Below are 20713 nucleotides of genomic sequence, written 5' to 3' on the forward strand. Positions count from 1 at the left end.
GTGTTTGTAAATGTTACTTTGCACCATTATTATGCAAAGACTGCTATATGTATCTTGAGCCTCTATTCGCCTTGAAGGTACAGCAATCTAGTCATTTGTTCAGATGCTCTCACATTAGAAACCTCTGGTAAATTTAACAGTGTAAGGGACAGCATTATTTCATTGCTTTCATATTTTAGATAGAAAATATCTTCCTATTGTGAGCAATGGCTGGTCAAAATGTCCTTTTATGCTGGGAACATGGCAGAGGGGTGGGGGAAGCCTTAGAGTTTTCTGATGTCATCTCTTCTCCCACATTCCCATTTTGGCCATTTTGATCTGAGATATTCCAGCTGTTGCTTTGTAAGTTGGCAGGGGTGATAGAAAGTGGCATATTTGTAGAGATCTCCCTTGTGTTCTGGAGACCATTCAAAGCATCCCATAGGCATAGAATTGCTTTTATGAGGCATGGCATTGCTTCTTAAAAATAAATAGGTTTGCAGTTTGCCAAATTAATATAGATAGCTTTATGATACATTGAGGAAACCACAAATTAACTACCGTATTTCATAAAACGTATCTTTTATGTCATTGCACAAAGAAGAGAAACACCCTAAAATGAAGATAAGCACTTAATTTTAGAGATAGATAGATAGATAGATAGATAGATAGATAGATAGATAGATAGATAGATAGATAGATTCCATTCAATCTTGTCTGATTCTTGGAGACTGCCTGGACTAGTCCCTGATGTTTTCTTGGCAACGTTGCTGAAGTGGTTTGCCATTGCCTCCTTCCTAAGGCTGAGAGAAAGTTTGTGGCCCAAGACCACGGAGCTGGCTTTGTGCCCAAGACAGGACTAGAACTCATGGTCTCCCAGTTTCTAACCTGATGCCTTAATATATTTGGGGTTTTTAGAATCAGCTACTAATATTTTATTTCTTTATGCTCTTGTATTTTTAAAAGTCTTGTTCTGTTTTCCTTCATGTATAATGTTTAGTTCTAGCTATTGTTTTCTGACATAATTATCGTCAGGTTATGCAGGTATATAGTAATAGCTTTAAATTAACAGTGGGATTGCAATTATTATTAGGACCAGTGATTGCTATGTATAGCTCACTTAATTTCAAGTAGTGTTTTTATTATTCTATTTGAACTGTGACATTAGTTACTAATAATTTTTCTCCATTAAACAATTCTAGATCCACTTTTAATCACACACAATTCTAAATCATCTTCATTGGGAATGTAAAATTGTCACTCTAACCTGTATTCTACTAATGGATTTTCCATGCTTTCTCCTAGGGGAAAAAACATTTATGATGAGTAGATAATGAGTTAAAATTCAAGCTCTCAATCCCAGACATTGCAGGAAAGATGGAAAGTTATTTCATAATCTGTCCTTCTGATCTATTTAGGATAAAACAACAATTTATAGTAACATCCAGGAAGTCACTGGAAATCTGATTTTCTTTACAGCTGATGTGCAGGCTACAGTGTTTCTTTATTCAAATTTAATTCTTTATATTTCAGCAAGATTTTGATTTTAAGGAGAAAGGACAGTTAAAGATAAAAGCCAAGCGTCCTTTTAAAATTGAATAATGAGAGTTCACATAAAATGACAGAAATACTTAAGAGAATATTTGTAGTTTTCAACCAAGCACAGCACCAAGAACCCCAGAAAAATACTTGTTTGAGGAAGTTTGGAAGGGATTGGGCAAGAGTGTGCTGCTTTTTTCTGGCTGCTGAGGCAATGTTGTGAAACAGCCTCCCTGGGGATATTGGATTACCTCAGTCTCTGTTGGTTTTCTGCAAATTTGTAAAGAACTAGCTTTTTTGGAGAGCCTGCCTCTGATTTGAGTAGTTATTGCCATCTGTTATTCTCTTTCTATTTTTGTAGGGTTGTTGTATTTTTAATTTTTATATGGGGTTTATTTTGTATATGAGTCACTGAGTCATTTTTGTTTGTGGTGACATACAAGTGTGTTTAATAAATAAATTAAATATAGCACTGCTATATTATTAAGACTGTATACCTTCCCCAATCCGTTCCTCCTTCCCTCTTCAAATAATTTCACACTTTTGCTTGGTTGCATACATAATATTGCACCGTCTTTCCCCTATTAATTATTCAAAATATAAAGCAATTCACTCTTATCAGCCCAACAAATCTAATTGCCCTGGCCTGGAAAATTTTCAGTGTCTGTCTTCTCACAGTATTTTTTATTATTGTATCTTCTCGTACCCATTACTTTATCTCCCTACTGCACATTTCTGTTTCTCTGTTTTCCTCAAATTTTATATGTCTGCCTGAAAAAAAACCCCTCCCTTCAGCAGTATGCAATTTATGGATTATTTTCCTGCTGATAATTTTAGCAATAGTGCATTTGTGGTAGACAGGACAATTAGCCCACTCAGATTATCAACCAAGTAAATAAAAAAAAGTTAAACTAACAAATGTTCAAAAATGTCCTTCTTGATTGCTGTGCTCCTTACCAGGAGTTACCTAGTTGCTAGTTTTCTTTGGCCTTCTTTACTTAGCACACTTCATTTCCAATGAAATTAGAATTTAATTCTCATTAAATCAATAAGGTGGGATCTACTGAAATTAAAATTCTAATTTGATTTGGAACATCTTTTAATGGTTTATAACCATCTTTAGGGTGGATATCCTTTTATAATAACCTGCCTTTTGAATTTTAAAAATTGTACCCGTAACATTTGAAAAATGCCAACTGTGTCCATAAAATTTCTCATTAATTACAAATATAAATTGTACAAAGATTTATATACCACTCTTCTTCAGACAACTCAGGGTAGCTTCAGCAAATGCTAATTTGTTTAAGAAAACCTGTCCTCCAAATTCACCAGAACTCAACTCAGACTTGAAGGAGACTTTTTATTTAACGTTTTCATTTCATTTGTTGTAGACTAAGAAAAAAAAATCCAAAATCCACAGTTGGATAATATCTTTTCTTTAATTTGGGATTTTATAATTTTTTCCCCTTGTGGCTATAACCTAACCTTGTGTTATAACTTATAGTAATATATAGCATAGTATTTAATTTGGTATAGTAAGGTAATCTATACTAATGTATATTATAGAATATCCCTTTGTCCTGATTTCAGAAATTATATATATATATATATATATATATATATATATATATATATATATATATATATATATATATATATATATATATATATATATATATATATATATATATATATATATATATATATATATAAATATTCAAGCTTTTCAATACATTAATAATTTATGTTTTGTTTGGAGGATGGAAGGTTGTTTGAGAAAAAAAACCATTATTAAATGGAGGAGATTATTAAAAGTATATTAAAAATGGGCAGAGTAGTTTTTCCCCTCTCATAATACTAAAGTTGTGACTCAAGATTCTGGACCACCACCCACCATCAACAAAAACTACATTATTTTCTGCAACAAAAATATGACTTTTTAGTTAATGGCTTCAAAAAAGAGATGGGACAAATTTGTGGAGGCCATCTTAACGGGCTTCTCATAATGGTGGTTTGAAAATTGTAGTCACGGATAGGTTTATTGATTTCAGGTACTCCTTGACTTACAACATGTCATTTAATGATGGTTCAAAGTTATGACAATCGTGGACAAAGTGACTTACGACTTGTTCTTGAGCTCACAACCATCATACCACCCACACAGTCACATGATCACAGTTTGGGTGCTTGGCAGCTGGCTCACATTTATGACATCCTGTGATCATGTGATTTCCAGCAAAAAACATCCATTGGGGAAGCTGGATTCACATAACAATCATGATGATTTGCTTAACAGCTGCTTTTAAAAAGTAACAGGTTCTGTTGTTGAAAGAAAACTTATTGCCAAATTAGAATTAATCATAGTTTATTTTTAGTTCTCCAGTCTCTTTGTCAGCCACATTTAAATATTTTATTTAAGAGAACAGCAAAGAACTAGAACAGATATGGTAGATTTCATGTGAATAGAAACAATAACAATGATGGGGGGGGGGTTTGAAATCTGGAATTTTGCAGTTATATGGAAATCAGAAAGTCCTGGCCATGCTCTTGATTTATGTGCTGAAGAGAAGCCTAGCATTGGAAAGGTGTAGAGGTGATTGCAAGAATATTTTTAGGTGGGAAAGTGTACGACTTTTTTTTTTTTTTGCTTCAAGCAAAGTTGAAGCAATCTTAGTTGGCTAGCTTTCATACAGATAGTCAAATCATTCTTCTGTTTTCTCTTCCACAAGAAGAGAAACAGTACAGGAGGAACCAAAGAGACGAACTTCCTTTAAATCTCACATTTAGAAATATCAGAGGACAGATGGGCCTGACCCAGACATGGCAACTGTTAGAATTTAATAAAAAGCTAGCATTCTAGCCTAAGAACTATTTGCTTCTCGTGAAGGTGATGCAACATCGACTTGTCAATACAGTAAACAAATTGGAAGTGTATTGATGCCAAATATCTTGCAGCATGGACACGGCTATTCATCAAAGAGATCAAGAAGTTCAGCTTTGGCCTTCAGAAACTGATAGTTCAGACAGCCCTAAAAACAGAGCAGGTCATGGCATTTCTCTGCAAGGCATGGGACTAGTTAGCCACTTTGAGATCCCGGAGTTTAACTGCTTTTGTGTTGTAGTCTACAGAAGCCCCTCCTGATGAGGCTGAGGGAGCTGGCAAAGGAGGAACAGCTGGAGCTGAAGCAGCTGCTAAACCCGAAACTGATTCAGGATCTGCCTCAGTAAGACAGTAGGCAAGGGAGAGGGAGGAGGGTCTCATTCTCCCCTAACCGTTGTTCACATTTAATATGAGCAGAATGTGAACCCATTGAAGATAAAATGTTTAGCATTTCTGAACAGTGGATTAATCCCCGATTGGAGACTCTGTTGACTTGGACTATAGAACAAAGGCCATTATTCATTCAGAGATGGTCTTCTCTTTGATGCAAACAGCTAAACCTATTCATGCAGCATTTGCAATTCATCTGAATTAGGAGGAATATATCTGCTTCAGTCCCAGTTAATCATCTTGGAACTTTTATGTGTATCCGACATCTGGGACCCTAAAAAAAAAGTTTTGCATTGCCAAGGCTAACTTTCATTTGTTTAGCCTGTCTAGTTACAATTTGATACCCTTACAAAATCACAAACAGCTGTTACTGCTAGGAATGAGAATGATTCTGAGGACACAGAAGTTAGATATATCCGTGGTAAACATCAAAATCAATTTTAGATTTTTTTTAAAAGGGAGGAAATTGACCTAAATGTCTTGTAGCAGAATCTGTTATTTAGTCCATTAATCTTTACGTAGACCAATTTCCCTCTACAATTTATTGCCTTCTGTGGTTTGCTTCCCATCTTTTCCTAAGTCATTCTCTTTACCTCAGCCACACCTCACACCTAAATCCTAACTTCCACAAAATACTGATAATGACTATTTGAATAAAGGATTCATGTTCAGAAATGGCTTCAGGGAGGGTTTGCACAGGGTCCTCTATGTACTTTTCTCAACTGGGCCTAACTTTGGTGCCTTTAACCCTGTTTTATTTCCCTCAGAGTTCTCTGCCAACTGTAGTTGTGGAGACTTTCCCTGCCACAGTTAATGGAACCGATGAGAATAGAGCCATCTCTGAGAGGTCTGACATGCCACCAGGGTTTCTCTTCAAGGTACGTTTCTATGGTAAAGGTGTACATGCAGCCATTTCATTCTATGTGTTTTGAATAACCGAAGCTGTAAAATAGAGAATGGACTCAGCCCTTCATGAGAACTTAGTGCACAATTTTAAATGTGTTTAGTCTGGATACAGGAAACTCACCAGTGTTAGATGTAATGCTGATAAATTATTGTCTGTTGAAAGAAGAAAGTAGGTAAATAGAGTAGACTATTTTGGATGTAATCTGTTACTGAATTTCTAAAATCTAATATTTATTTTATTTTATTTTATTTTATTTTATTTTATTAAATGTGTGTGTGTGTGTATACACATACACATACACACACACACTATTTTGGATATAATCTGTTACTGAATTTCTAAAACCTAATACATACATTTAATATTATATATATATATATATTGGCTTGCTAACAAAGAATAAAGGGAGACCAATATGATCATTTCAAACTTATTTGTTCTCATCAGTCAGCCATACCCTTCTGAGATTCAAACCTGGGCCAACTGCATCTTAAGCAGTTGTTTTAACCCCTAGGGATTACGTGGAGTTTTGCATGAATTGGCCATAAAATGCGCTCTAAACGTCATGTAAGTCATAACAATAGAAAAACACAGTCTGCTTAAAATAATACTACACAAACAGCTGTTGTCATGTTTTAATTGAACATAAGATGGAAACATTCACAGTGCAGGGTGAAAAAAGTATGTGAACCTTTGGACTTAATAACTGGTTGACCCTCCTTTGGCAGCAATAACCTCAACCAAACGTTTCCTGTAGTTGCAGATCAGACCTGCACAACGATTTGGAGTAATTTTGGACCACTCCTCTGCACAAAACTGTTTCAGTGTAGCAATATTCTTGGGATGCCTGGTGTGAATCGCTCTCTTAAGGTCATGCCACAGCATTTCAATCGGGTTGAGGTCAGGACTCTGACTGGGCCACTCCAGAAGGCGTATTCTGTTCTGTTGAAGCCATTGTTTTGTTGAATTACTTGTATGCTTTGGGTCATTGTCCTGTTGCATCACCCATCCTCTGCGGAGCTTCAGTTGGCGGACAGATGGTCGTACGTTTTCCTGCAAAATGTCCTGATAAACTCTGGAATTCATTTTCCCATCAATGACAACAATCCGTCCAGGCCCTGAGGCAGCAAAGCAGCCCCAAACCATGATGCTCCCTCCGCCATGTTTTACAGTGGGGATGAGGTTTTGATGTTGGTGTGCTGTGCCTTTTTTTCTCCACACATAGTGTTGCGTGTTTTTCCCAAACAACTCAATTTTGGTTTCATCTGTCCACAGTATATTTTGCCAGTATTGTTGTGGAACATCCAGGTGCTCTTTTGCAAACTTCAAATGTGCTGCAATATTTTTTTTGGACAGCAATGGCTTCCTCCGTGGTGTCCTCCCATGTACTCCATTCTTGTTTAATGTTTTCCTTATTGTAGATGTGTCAACAAAAATGTTAGCATGTGCCAGAGATTTCTGTGGGTCTTTAGCTGACACTCTAGGATTCTTCTTTACCTCATTAAGCATTATGCGCTGTGCTCTTGCAGTCATTTTTACAGGACGACCACGCCTAGGGAGAGTAGCAACAATGCTAAACTTTCTCCATTTGTAGACAGTCTGTCTTACCGTGGACACATGAACATCAAGGCTTTTGGAGATACTTTTGTAACCCTTTCCAGCTTCATGCAAGTCAACAATTCTTGATCGTAGGTCTTCTGAGAGCTCTTTTCTGTGAGGCATGGTTCACATCAGACAGTGCTTCTTGAGACCAGTAAACCCAAAAGAGGTGTGTGTTTTTAAAGGGCAGGACTGCTGTCAGCAACACATCCAATATCATCACACTGATTGGAGGCAAGGTTGGCTCACTCCTGGCTCCAATTAGCTCTTGGAGAAGTCATTAGGCTAGGGGTTCACATACTTTTTCCACCCTGCACTGTGACTGTTTTCATCTTATGTTCAATTAAAAGATGACAACAGCTAATGTTTGTGTAGTATTATTTTAAGCAGACTGTGTTTTTCTATTGTTGTGACTTACATGACGTTTAGAGCGCATTTTATGGCCAATTCATGCAAAACTCCACGTAATCCCAAAGGGTTCACATATTTTTTCTTGCAACTGTATTTGTAGATTTTCACGGGTATAGGTATGTAGGTCTTGGCGTATTTGGGTCTTTTCCCGTGTAAGATTGAGAGTGTCTTGGCGACGTTTCGATGAGGTCCCACTCGTCATCTTCAGGCTGGTGTCTTCGGCTTCATGCTTATGCTGATGATTGTATACATATACATATACATATACATATACATATACATATACATATACATATACATATACATATACATATACATATACATATACATATACACATATATATATATATATATATATATATATATGTAAATTTAAATTTATATGCCACCCATCTTACTGTCAAGTGACTCTGACTAAGCCTTGTTTTTTTTTAGAAAGAAACACTAGAAAAACTATCCCAAAATAACTGCAAAAAATAACGGAAACACTAAAAAAAATAAAACTGTAAAAACATAATCTACAGGACAGCACCAATTCATTTTCCTAAAAGTACAATCATCATGTATCATAAAGCTTTCCTGAATACTTAACAATTTAAGGAGAAACGGAGCAGCAGATAGACTGCAGTGTAGTATATAAGGGTTCAGCTGCACTATATATGTATAGATATGAAACAAGAACTCCCCCAATCCTTACTGTGGAACCATTATTCTTGTGCAGGTACAAGCCATGCATGATTATGCTGCTACTGACAGTGATGAATTGCAGCTAAAGGCTGGAGAGGTTGTCTTGGTGATTCCATTTGAAAATCCAGATGAGCAGGTATGGTGATAATGTAGCAGGTGTGTTTCATAACTAACATGGTTTGATAAATTCCACATTTTTCCAGTTTCAAGAAGACTTCAGTTCAAATCTGCATTCTGCAATGAATGTGTGACCAGCAAGTCAAAACATTTCAGTTTAACCTCTTGATAGACAAGATAATGAATACATCTCTACTTCTTCAAATAGTAGATTATCTCTTTCATATGACATTTTCCTATGTAGAACCAAATATTGCATGAGAAGGATGTGGTTTAATAGAGATCTCCAGTATAAGGAGATGAATATTGATTATTGAATTTCCTAATCCAATGCAATCTCCAACTAAGGAGGTTATCCTTGTTTAGTGTTACTTTTAAAATTGTACTATATATAACTATTAGTCTATAGGTTTACCTAATTAGATCAGGAAAAGGAAATCAGAATATAAGTGGACAGTCTCATTGCCCTTGCAACCAGTAAAATATTTTCTGAGTCTTAAAAAAGGACCTCTTAATTACCTCAAGGTAATTTAGCTTACCTAAAAAAGTTGAGTTAACATAACCATTATTGTACTCTCTGCTGTTTTCTGATTTCATATTTGCTTTTCATCTCTCTCTCTCTGCCCTGCAAATGTCTAAATGCTGTGATGGTAGTAGCTATCAGCACAATATTTTTCTCTCTGTCTTGTTCATGCTCTTTTTGAATGCCAGTAGATGGCACTGTGTTCTTATATTCTTTATTGCATTCATTCATTTTTGTGAAGAGAGTGAGCTGAAGATGGAAATGTTACTTAGCCAATTGTACATTTTGTTTGCATGTTTTTTCCTATGTCTCATTGTAGACATCAGTGTTGTATCAAACATTAAAAAGGATGCCTCATCAGTAGAAGGCTTCATCTGGATTTGGAGCCTTTCCTTCAGTTCTCTGAGTGGCTGTGCACATAGGGTCACTTCTGTTTGCTTTCTGTAGGAGAAAAGCAGGCTGAGCTGGAAAGCAAGGTTAAATGTGTCATCAGTTTGGAATTATTGCGTTGCCACAAGAAACCTAAATCCAGCCCTCCATGAATTCTGTTGAACCTAATCTAGTGTCAGTTTAATTTTGACCATTAGTAGACTAGATTATTTTATTAGAGGTAGCTCTTCTGTGCTTTGAACTTGACAAATTCTCCAGGTTATTTGCAACTGACACATTCTCACCAATAATGTTGTGCATCAACAGGGATAGGCAGCCAAAGAAAGCCTTTGAAGCAGCTGAGACTTATGAAGGATGCAGCTATTTTAATGAGCCTTAGCTTATTACAAGGTGAAAGTCTTTATAAATTTATTATGGTCATAGATCAGGTCAGTAAAATAGATAAGCATATCCAGTAAAAACATAAACACTAATTATGTTAAAAGGAGTAAAATATAGAAATAAGTGCCAAATAAATGCTAAATAAAACTTTACTATGGATTCATAATCATAAATCACATAATCACACCAGTCAGCATAGGTCTTGAAGACCAATGAGTGCTCCTTTGAATGCCTTGCCCAAATCTAGAAGTGTCAAGCACAGGAAATCAGGAGTCCAGGCAGGTCAAAAGAATATAGGTTTATTGTACAAGAATCTAAACTACTAATGTTCAAAGCAAATAGTGGTAGATAAGAGTGAACAGAATTCAAGGTGGGCTGAACTTAGATCTCTTGTGGGTGTGAAGACACTCAAGATTGATGATGCGCTTAACCCTTCCCTCGGGCTCAGCCTGGTCATTAGCAGTGGGCTAATGCCTCCTTAAGTAACACCAGCTGCCTGCAATTAGTGCAGGTTCGAGTCCCACCAGGCTCAAGGTTGACTCAGCCTTCCATCCTTCCGAGGTAGGTAAAATGAGGACCCAGATTGTTGGGGGCAATAAGCTGACTTTGTAATAATGCCGCTTGGGGGGGTGAAAGCCCTAATAAGCAGGCATATACATAGAATGAAGGCTATTGCTAAGCACATTGATTTGTGCTTCTTAGATTGTAAGCTGCCCTGAGTCTTCGGAGAAGGGCGGGATATAAATGGGATTAAAAAAAAATAGCCACGTTCTTCCAACTTGTCTTTCGTTGGGGAAAGAATTTTGCCCAATGGTGGATATTTTCATTCTCCATAATAGTGTATCGTGTTGTTTCCTGCAGCTTTGGTTTTCCTCCCATCCTTGAGACAGGAAGACCCTAGAAAATTGCTGTCTTTTTGCCATGCTTCAAAACCAGAAATAATAAAGTCGCTGGTACAGTGTGTGTGTGTGTGTGTGTGTGTAGGATGGAAGTGTTTTCTGCTGCTGGCAAGAAGTAAAGAACAGTAAAGGGAACTCTTTCTCCTCTCCACCCTCTCCTCCTCCAGTGTGGATCCCTTGGTACCTGGTCTTAGGTACATGCTTGCTGGTAGGGGAATGAGGTGAAAGGATGTCGGTTCTTCCTGTCTCTGTTGATTCCCTCTTCTCTCTCCCCCCTCCAGCGTGTATTACTCATCATAATGATCATTCCCCTTTACCCAAATGCTTGCTGGACAACATTGCTGCCCGCTCCCTTCCAACAGTCAGCAGTTGCAGTATTCTCCAGAAACCAGGGAGGCAAAGAACATAGTCAGGAACACTACGGAGGGAGGCAGTGGGTTTTGATGGTAGGAATATCAACCTTAGAGAATACCTTGCATGAGGTCAATACTCCTACTAGAGCCAAAACATTTTCAAAACACTGGGACCAAGAATCAAACTACTGGAAAGGGATTTGGAGCAAAGAAAGAAATCACTGCTCCATACAAGGCATAATTAACTTGTAGAATTCATTGCCATGAGATACGGTAATTTTTGTCTTGAAGACTCAGTATGGCTCTGGATTGGGAATAGCCTGCCTCCAAATCCCAGTTGCAAGAATAACTATGGGGAAAAAAGAGTATGTCTCTACAGCACTTCCTGCTTGCGAGCACCCCAGAAGGATGAGAAGGAACATAAGGGTTTTTCACAAATGTTGTGATTAATGATAATAATTTTATCACCAATACATAACTTTATTACTTGATTGAAAATTCAGTTTCAGTGAACTTAAGAGACAAGTGATACCTAGTGTTTGTTGCATTAACATTTTCTCTTTTTCTTCTGTCTCTTGCCAGGATGAAGGATGGCTGATGGGTGTGAAAGAGTCTGATTGGCTTCAGCACAAAGCATTTGACCAATGCCGGGGAGTTTTCCCAGAGAATTTCACTGAGCGGGTGCAGTGAGGTCTTGCAGCTCCTTAGATAGCTTCTCTTCAACAAGAAAGCAAGAGGTGTCTTCTCCCCCTCCTCCTGAGGAAGGTTTTAAAAAAATAATAATTGAAAGAATGTTTTTTTAAAGCAGCTTAAAGGTTGGATTCTTCACAGAAAACAATGTTTTAGAAGTCCACTGAATCAAAGTATTATCAAAGATACAGATAATAAAGAAAGACAGGTTGGGAAAAATCCTTTTTCTGTTTGAGTTAAATAAGGTCAATTCAGAAGGTTGTCACTGAGTGATGGAGCGATGTTGTGTGAAATAGGATGTGCTCAGCATTGTAAGCTGTGAATCCTAGCAGTCCTGTTCTCCTGAAACTACACAATAAAGTTTTATCTTGTGGGAAGGCACGGTCAACCTGTTTTGTGGCTGAACTTGTTTCTGTGGCTCTCCCTGCAAATTATACAATCATGCTGCCCCAGATCCAATGCCTGTCCTGTGGTTTGTGTGTGTGTTCGTGTTCTCCTTTTGAAAAAAAACAACAAACCAAAATTCTTATGTTTAAATGAAAAAAAAAATACTTGTCAGTGCTTATTGGAAAGAAAGTAAGCCTGGTCCTTGAAGGGTATGGTTTAAGAATGACATTAGTACCTGCATTTTTGGTCCTATAAGAAATATTCATAAGGGGAAAAAGTATAAACATAGTTTCTTTATTACTATTGTTTTCATAATCTTGTAGTGAAATTGAGGGTTGGTGCTGGCTTCAAATTCTGCACTGTCTGATAGGCAGAGGTGATGAAGAGGAGAGATACATATAATTACACCAATGCAGCCAATTCTGGCATGATGTTATTGGTCACATAAATGAGGTGATGGAGTAACTGCTTCATTTGTATAACTTCTAGCTGTGTTTGCATTGCTCTGCAACCTGAACAATTATTCCCTGTGTCCTTGCTCTTAAGATGTACTTATCTTGTATTTAAAAACTATAATGGATGAAATTCTAGGGCAACCATCTCTCAGCTGTAAAAACCCAAACAATCACTAAATGGTTGCAAATGGTTAGAGGTTTTTTTAAACAATGTTGTTGTTACCATATAGTGATTGTCTAGAGTTTATCTATCTCAGAAATCATAGCCTCACTCTTAAACCACTGCATTATAAAATGCCAATTTGGAAATAATACTCCTTTGTGCGTTTCAAATTGTGTTTAAAAAATGTCAGAAGCAACCAAATGAGAAAATCAGTGAGGCTCTTTGCTTTGCCCCCCATTACTAATTTTTTCCTTTGTAATATTGATTTGCAGAGAAGAGCTAGATCTTTCCTAGGGTGCATTATGAATTTACGAAGAACAGGCAAGGGAAACTTGTTTCCAAAGTTCTTTTTTGTGGTTATTGGGACCGTCAAGATCGAACTGCAAATTCACTGGGATTTTCCCAACCATAGCAGTATGATTTTCCACAAATTTTTTTGCAGAAAACAAAACATTAATGCACCTATAAATTACTTGAATGACAGCTGCAGCAATGGGCAATGACTGGAAGAGCAAATATTCATTCTATGCTATATACATACAACTGCTGAGCTCTTCAGATTTTTTATCGCTATGTTCATTTGTTTCCTTTTCCTTTTTTTAATTTAATTTTTTTATTTGGCTTCAAAGGTTTTTTTCTACTACCATCTCTTGCATTGGAATGCATAGAAAATTCTTACGTTTGACAATCTGATAAAATGTAAGGTAGCTTTAGAAAAGCAGGATAAGCCAATTTTCACTATTGGGCAAAATCAACCTAGGTTTCTAATGGTCTGTAGAATCACATGTTGTATGTGAGTATAAGAAAATACAACATCTCTTGATGATAGATTCATGGGTGAGTTTTCTCCTTTAGTCAGCAACAGATCCTGGTTCAATAGTGTACCACAGATGTAAAGCACCATCCAGAGTCATTGCACACTCAAGAGTACATGCATACAATCAGGAGAAGTGTGTGTCATTGTATTGTTGCACACACAATTAAAGCCATTCCATCTGCCATTGCAGAATAACTTTAGTCTTCATAACAAGGTTTCAAAACTCCTTATCTGACTCAGTGGAATTTCTAATTTCTTTTTGTTTTTGGGTTAGCCTTAATGCATTCTAGGAAATGGGGTTCCATTATTTAAATTCCACTGCCATTTCTAAAAATTAATTTTCTGCAAAGCTGCAATTTGCTCCATGATAGATACCACTGGGTAATGCATGTATCTCTGCACCAATCATAATTTGCCATTAAAACTATTTTTATGTATTTGTAGACAAATTTGTATTCCTAAATAAAACATATAGGGTGGTTTTAAAGGAATATCAACAAGAAATAAGTTTATGCAATAAAGAAGGTCTCTGTGGAATATCTATTTTTATAAAAAAAAGTCCTATGAAATTTGAGGAAAAAAATTATCAGAAAGTATCTAGCCTCTAGTAGATAGAACTTTTAGCTGAACTCATTTTCTCTATTCTTGATATGTATTTTGCAGACAAATGCAAGGAAGAAATGTGGCAACCTTTCTTTCTTTTAAGGAAAAAAATAATTATCCAGTACTGTATTATGTCCTTATTGATTCTGTATCTGATGCTGTGATATAGCTCCTGGCCTTTAAAATAATGATTGATAAGCTTGTAGTTCTGAGGTCTCATTCATTTTTTCTCAGTTGCTGTGGATCTGTTTCAATTTGCTTCTGAAGAAATCTGTTCAATAAAAAGAGAATAATTCAATGGAAATAAAAAAAACCAATCCAACATAGCCTGCATCTTCTACAAGGATGTAAAAGAAAACTTGGCAATGCAAATTCTATTTTATAAAGGAATGTGCTTACATCACAGTCTTGGCAGTTAACTGGCTAGAGCTGTTGATTAAAATATTTAATTTACCAGAAAAATAGATTGGTCAGCAATTATCTTTTAACATTATTGAACTGAATGATAAGACCTGTCTTGTATTCTTTGAATGAAAGCTATATTAAGGTGATGTATACTATAGCTCATTTGTAATTTAAAAACAAAGTGTATTCTTGCTATAGAAATAATGGATTGAATTCAGTAGAAATCTTCTCTGGATAAAAAGCTGCCTTTTGACATTTGTTGTCTCTATTCCACCCTTTGTGATTCTCCCTGTCCATGGAAAATGTTCTGTAATACAATAGGATAAAACTCTTCTTTTGAGTAGATCTTGGATTGAGGATAATTCTGATAGCAGAACAGAATCTCTTGTTCCAACCCTTTGTTTTCAATTAGAAATTAATTGACTTGGATTATAGCCCAGGACTATATAGATCTGGATATACGATGATGAAAACATATTTGATCAATTTAGTGTTTATTGTTCATATGCTTGCTTAAATTTGGCAGAGTATTTACAACATAATTACTCAAAGGTTAAGTGTGTGTGTATAGCATTGTAATCTTGGCACATTCTTCCGTGTGCCAGCTATATTGGGCAAGCTTCTAAGAAGCCAAAAAATCATTAGATTTTTAAATAGCATATTATATCTCCCTGAAAAACAAAGGGTATGGGTGTGTTAGTTTTAATTTAGGCATGGTTTGGTTTGTTGTGATATAAGTAAAAGTACAAATAACTGTTACAAAAATATCATTATAGATTTTATATGGGAAGCTTTCTTTTTCTGCATAGGTCACTTCACCAAATTACATACAGAAAGCTCTGCAGCTGCTAGCTAAGCAAAATCTTAAGTTCAGAAATCATATCATTTGGACTTGAACTGAAAGTTCAATTGAACAAAATATGGAATACCAGGCATTCTATTAAGAAAGGCATCGAGACTGCTCAAGCAGAAATTCTAAGTTTAAAGCTGCATTTTCTTGCTCAACTAACTTAGCCCAGGCTCCTTGATGGAGTTCAGTGTACAGATTTCAATTAAAATTGTGTTACAGCTGTATAAAAGCACCTCCATGGGGAACCCATCAAGTATAATACATTGTGTGAGAAGTTTGGACTACACATATTGCAAATGTGCACTACGTTTTAATACTCCCAGAAACAAACTTTGTACTAGTAAAAAGTTACTTTAAAAACCTTGCCAAGGAACAATCCATAGACTAATGAATATCTGTGTTACTATATAGCCAAGAATTTGAGACTAGTTCTTGGTATTTATATGTCTAAGAAGAGGATTATACCAAATATGACCAATGTCCATGTTTACATCAGTTCTTACTTATCTGTTCCAGGTGTGTAATATCATAATAGAAGACCCACTGTTGCATTCACCACACGTCACAAAACTTTGCTAGGCAGAGTAGAGTCTAAGAAAATTTTGGTCTTTGAAATTCTAAGAACTATTCCAATGTAGAACATCATAACACATCATATGTCACATTCTTCCTGGATCCTTGGAAGAGATGAAGCCTGATTTTCTTAGGCATTTAAGGAAAAAAATAATGTATGAAGTCATCAAATATTAGGTAGATTCCTCACGAAGAAGATAAGTATTAAAACTGAGTTCAAATAGTTCATGACCAAATAGAACCTAGTAAATTGTTATAAGGAATAATTATATGTAATGAATATCTAATCAATGAGATTTGCTGGTCAGCAAGTTTCATTCTACCTCCTGTCCCCCAGTCTTTTTTTTTCTCTTTTGTCTTATTGACTGCTAACATTTAACATGTAACAGCTAAATCTTTCCTGTTCTCATTTGTTTCTTGAGACACTCATCTGCCCAAGTTTGTTAATCAAGTAAATTAGCACTATTAACTGAAAAAAAACCTTACACATGAAAAATAAGAACACTTTGTTATTTACTGTCTATGCAATCCTTTTGCTTGGAGATACAGCTGATTCTTACTCCACTGTATTCCTCATGGATCCAATAGTTCTCTAACTCAATTTGACTCTGTTTGATCCTGTAACTTGTTATCACATGACATTAGGGATGATATTTCTTTTTGTCTTTCTAGAACAAACAAAAAGATCCTGGTGCATTGAGAATTGTAATTGTCACTTTGCTGACATTTTTCATACATTTATTTATCCCTAATATTCAAAAATCAAAAATATATAATTTTGTGTCATCCTGCTTCTTTTTTATTGTTCTTTTTTTAAAAAAAACTTTTAGAAATGTTTAAAAATATGTGTTTTTATCCTAGAGTCATATCTTTTTAGCCTGGGCCTAAACTATGCATGTGTTGATAAACCATGATGAAATGGCTTTGGAAGGAAGCCACCAATCAGTGAACATAGGAAATTTTGTAAGAGTCTTGAGAGACACAACTCACCATCTTTGCTGATGATCCAGCATTCTGGGTAAGCTTCAGGAGCTGTCTTTAATCCCCATCCCTGCGAGAATAATAACATAAACATGAGGTTTCTGGCATATGAGGCATGGAAGCCAAATCTCTCTCCTTTAGATAAGAGATGAATGGAATTGCCAGTGAAAATTTATAAAAGGGCCTCAGTGCCATGAATGTTATAGAATTATTTAGCATTAATGCTGGATCCAGAGGATCCCCACCTCCCCAGACAGCAAACCCAATTCCACCGAGAATACACTTATCAACTAAATTGTGGAATCCAGCCAGTTACTTTTATTTTCAGCTTATTCTTCTGTACCTTGTTCTTTGTATCCTGGAGAAACTCTGAAGCTTTGGAGATATCACAGAAGAAAGAAAAAGTGTGGCTGAGTATCATGAGCCTACTTCCAAATTTGCAAAGGATTTTTCCTAGGATCTTCATTTAAATATCAAATGACATTAACAGTAGTATATATCTCAAGGTCCTGCCTACCAAGGACTTAAGTAGAAGTGTCCTAATACCACTTTCTGGTAGCTGCCAGAGAGCAACTGCTCTCCAGAAGTAAAAATAGAGGTACCATCAGAATGATCCCTCTCCAGGCTGCTCAAGGCCACCTCTGTCCCAGATTCATGTATGAACTTAATCTGGAAAGACTGAGATGAGTGGGCCCTCCTGGAATTAGAATGCCACTTAATTTTTCTTCCAACTGGGCTAAAAAATGGACTATTGGATGCTGGTTAATAGTAATCATAGTATTTCACTGATCAAGAGAAGATCCTATTCCCTTTCTGAACCATACCTAGGTGTTTTTTTTTTGTGTGTGTGGTTCTACTGGAATCCTTAGATTTCTCTAGTCAATAAGATCCTTAAATTTGCTCCAAAAGTCAATTATTGGCAGAAGCAAAGAGTCATCAACTTTTTCCCCCAAAGTTAGCTGTGTAGTTACAGACCCATAGGGAATTCATAATGTAAGTACACTTGTTTCTTGGCTTTGATAGGTTATTTTCATTCAGAAAACTAAGAAATGGAAGTTTGCTCTGTTTCAAATTTCAGTTAAGGTTCTCTGGTAATTCTGTTTAAAAACTCTTAACACTGGCTCCAGTGTTTTTAAGTTTGTATGAATTTGGTTTCTAAGCTCCTTTTTACATTTACATATAAGAGTGTCCTCACAGACCTCTGCTTACTTGTTGTGGATTAATTAGGAAGACTTACTCATCATTGAGTCAAAACAAAATGTCATCATGATTTTTTTAAGGAGGCAGAAAGGCTGCTAACTCCACTAGCTGTACAGTTAACAGGCTGGATTTAACTTGCAGCTTAGTTCTGAATACTGCAACTTCGGAGATAATATTTAGAAAATGTATGAGGCCAATATCAAGATGTGGATTGCAAGGATGAGCACTGGAATAAAATTCTACAGAAAGAGGAGCAATTGTTAGACAATTAAGTAGCTGGGGTGAATTTAGCCCATCAGTCAGTTTATTCCATCTCTCAGCATATAACAAATCAGAGATTCTTTCCAGCTCCTTCATGAAAAGGAGCTCTTTGGGTATCTGTGTTTCCTTCAGTGGAGTCAGACAAAATGTATCTTTTTGTCTGTTTGTGTGCACAAGTGGTACAATTTCTCCCCAGGAATTAGAGAAGGAGCATATGTATTGCCTGTGTGAGAGCTAAATAAATGATAGGGTGGTAAATATTGTGCTGCATTCTGCTTATGTATATGTTTCTGCACATTCCTATGTTGTGTCTCTTTGTGCTTGTATAAACTGTGCACATGCTCTACTCTTACCACTCTAAAATACCCCTGGTGGCCCACTGGTTAGAATGCAGCTTTGCAGACTAATTCTGCTGACTGCCAACAGTTTGATCCTGACTGGCTCAAGGTTGACTCAGCCTTCCATTCTTCTGAGGTTGGTAAACTGAAGACCCAAATTGTTGGGGGCAATATACTGACTCTGTAAACTGCTTAGAGAGGGCTATAAAGCAATGTGAAGCGGTATATAAGTCTAAGTGCTATTGCTATTGCTAAAAAGTGGGAGGTACTTAAATGGAGGAATCTGTTGTCCATCTGCCTTTCTTCAGGAATACACTGAAACATTTCTTTTCTTCATAACTCCACCCCAGATCTGGATCACTTTCATTATTTTGTCAGATTCTTGGCCAACACCAAATTTGGTCCCATTCAAACAGTTATCTTGCTGCTGGATAGACAACCAACCAGCCAATCTCAAGCCCTTTTACATAATTTCTTTCCAAAATCAAAGTCTGACAGATTTGCTGACAGGAAATGCCACATGTTATTGCTGTAAACCCCAATGCACCATTTCCTTAGAGAATATGGCAAATGAGCTTGTGATCTGGTTGATATGTTTGCAATTTTGTCATGTACTTCGAAGTTTAATGTATTCTACATGGACGAAAAGATATAAAAGAGAAGCTAATATTGGTCTAACCAAAATGTTCACACCATTTCCAATGCTGCATCGCTGATGCCTTCTCTCTATTGAGTGCCCTTGGCAACAGTAACAGAAGGGTACTCGGTGGGGCTATAAATTAATGATGCTGCAGATATGGGGCTGGCAGCTTCATCTCAGGTAGCTGAAATCAAGTGCACAGCAGCTTCTGCCAAAGCAGTGTCCTTTACTTCATTAGTAATCTGAATGAAACCTAAGTGAGATTGGCAATCAGTTTGTCCTGGGTCTTGTACTGTCTGTTCAATTTGCCAAGCTATAAACAATAACAGTGGGAAAGACAACTTAGCAAGCATCCAGGTCCTGACCGTGAAAGATCAAGCTCCTTCCTTGGATTATTCTTTTGCTGATGAGGGACTACGCACCTTGGTTAGGTCATGAACCAAACCAGTTTGTGAAATGCAAGAGTGCATTAGGTTACACACTACTGTCACTATACCTGATAACCTGCTGAAATCCTTCCTTTCTTCTTAGTTACAGTACACAAGCAAGTAAGCTAGAGATACCACTTTAGGAAAGAGAACTTTGCCATCCTGCATTGTCTTTGAAATAGTAGATCTGACAAAATGTCAGTGTATTTTCTGGACATTGGAAATAAATCTCCAGAATGACCAGAGGGCAAAATACAGATGATTATCTTTGTGATAAAAGGGACGCGGTGGCTCAGTGGGTTAGGACACTGAGTTTGTCGATCAGAAGGTTGGCAGTTTGGCAGGTCGAATCCCGAGTGCCGCGTAACAGAGTGAGCGCCTGTTACTCGTCCCAGCTTCTGCCAACCTAGCAGTTCGAAAGCACGTAAAAATGCAAGTAGAAAAATAGGGACCACTACGGTGGGAAGGTAACAGCGTTCCGTGTGCCTTTGGCATCTAGTCATGCCGGCCACATGACCACGGAGACGTCCTCGGACAAGCGCTGGCTCTTCGGCTTTGAAACGGAGATGAGCACCGGCCCCTAGAGTCGGAAACGACTAGCACGCATGTGCGGGGGAACCTTTACCTTTACCTTTTTATCTTTGTGATAATTGCACAAAAGAAGACATTTTAGTAAATAGGACTTAACACTCTCTTTTTATGCTTCTTAAAGATGGAGAAATATAGTGGCTCCTCACAACCAGTCATTCTAACCTCTACATGTACCAGAAACCTCTCTCAGTTTTAATTTCTATATCAATATTGGACATAGACATGTGCACATCTGACATTCTTATGTTGTCATCCTTATGCTGTAATTAAGAATA

General features: G+C 36.8%; 1 protein-coding gene across 7 annotated transcripts in view; it reads left to right on the forward strand.

The window, feature by feature from the left end:
• The window catches only part of BIN1 (bridging integrator 1), a 134738-nt gene extending 114530 nt beyond the window's left edge, over window positions 1-20208 (forward strand). For 3 of the 7 annotated variants that reach the window (XM_081313285.1, XM_081313287.1, XM_081313291.1), the window contains 4 exons: window positions 4641-4742; window positions 5557-5667; window positions 8428-8529; window positions 11639-20207. In XM_081313285.1, the coding sequence (XP_081169411.1) occupies window positions 4641-4742; window positions 5557-5667; window positions 8428-8529; window positions 11639-11746 (423 nt within the window). In that variant the 3' untranslated portion in view covers window positions 11747-20207. Of the gene's footprint in view, window positions 1-4640; window positions 4743-5556; window positions 5668-8427; window positions 8530-11638 lie in introns of all 7 variants that reach the window. The other 4 variants (XM_081313288.1, XM_081313289.1, XM_081313286.1 and 1 more) reach the window with 3 other exon arrangements.
• The last annotated feature ends 505 nt before the right edge of the window (window positions 20209-20713 follow it).

This window comes from Vipera berus, assembly GCF_964194415.1.
Source record: "Vipera berus genome assembly, chromosome: 1".
Lineage (NCBI taxonomy): Eukaryota > Metazoa > Chordata > Lepidosauria > Squamata > Viperidae > Vipera > Vipera berus.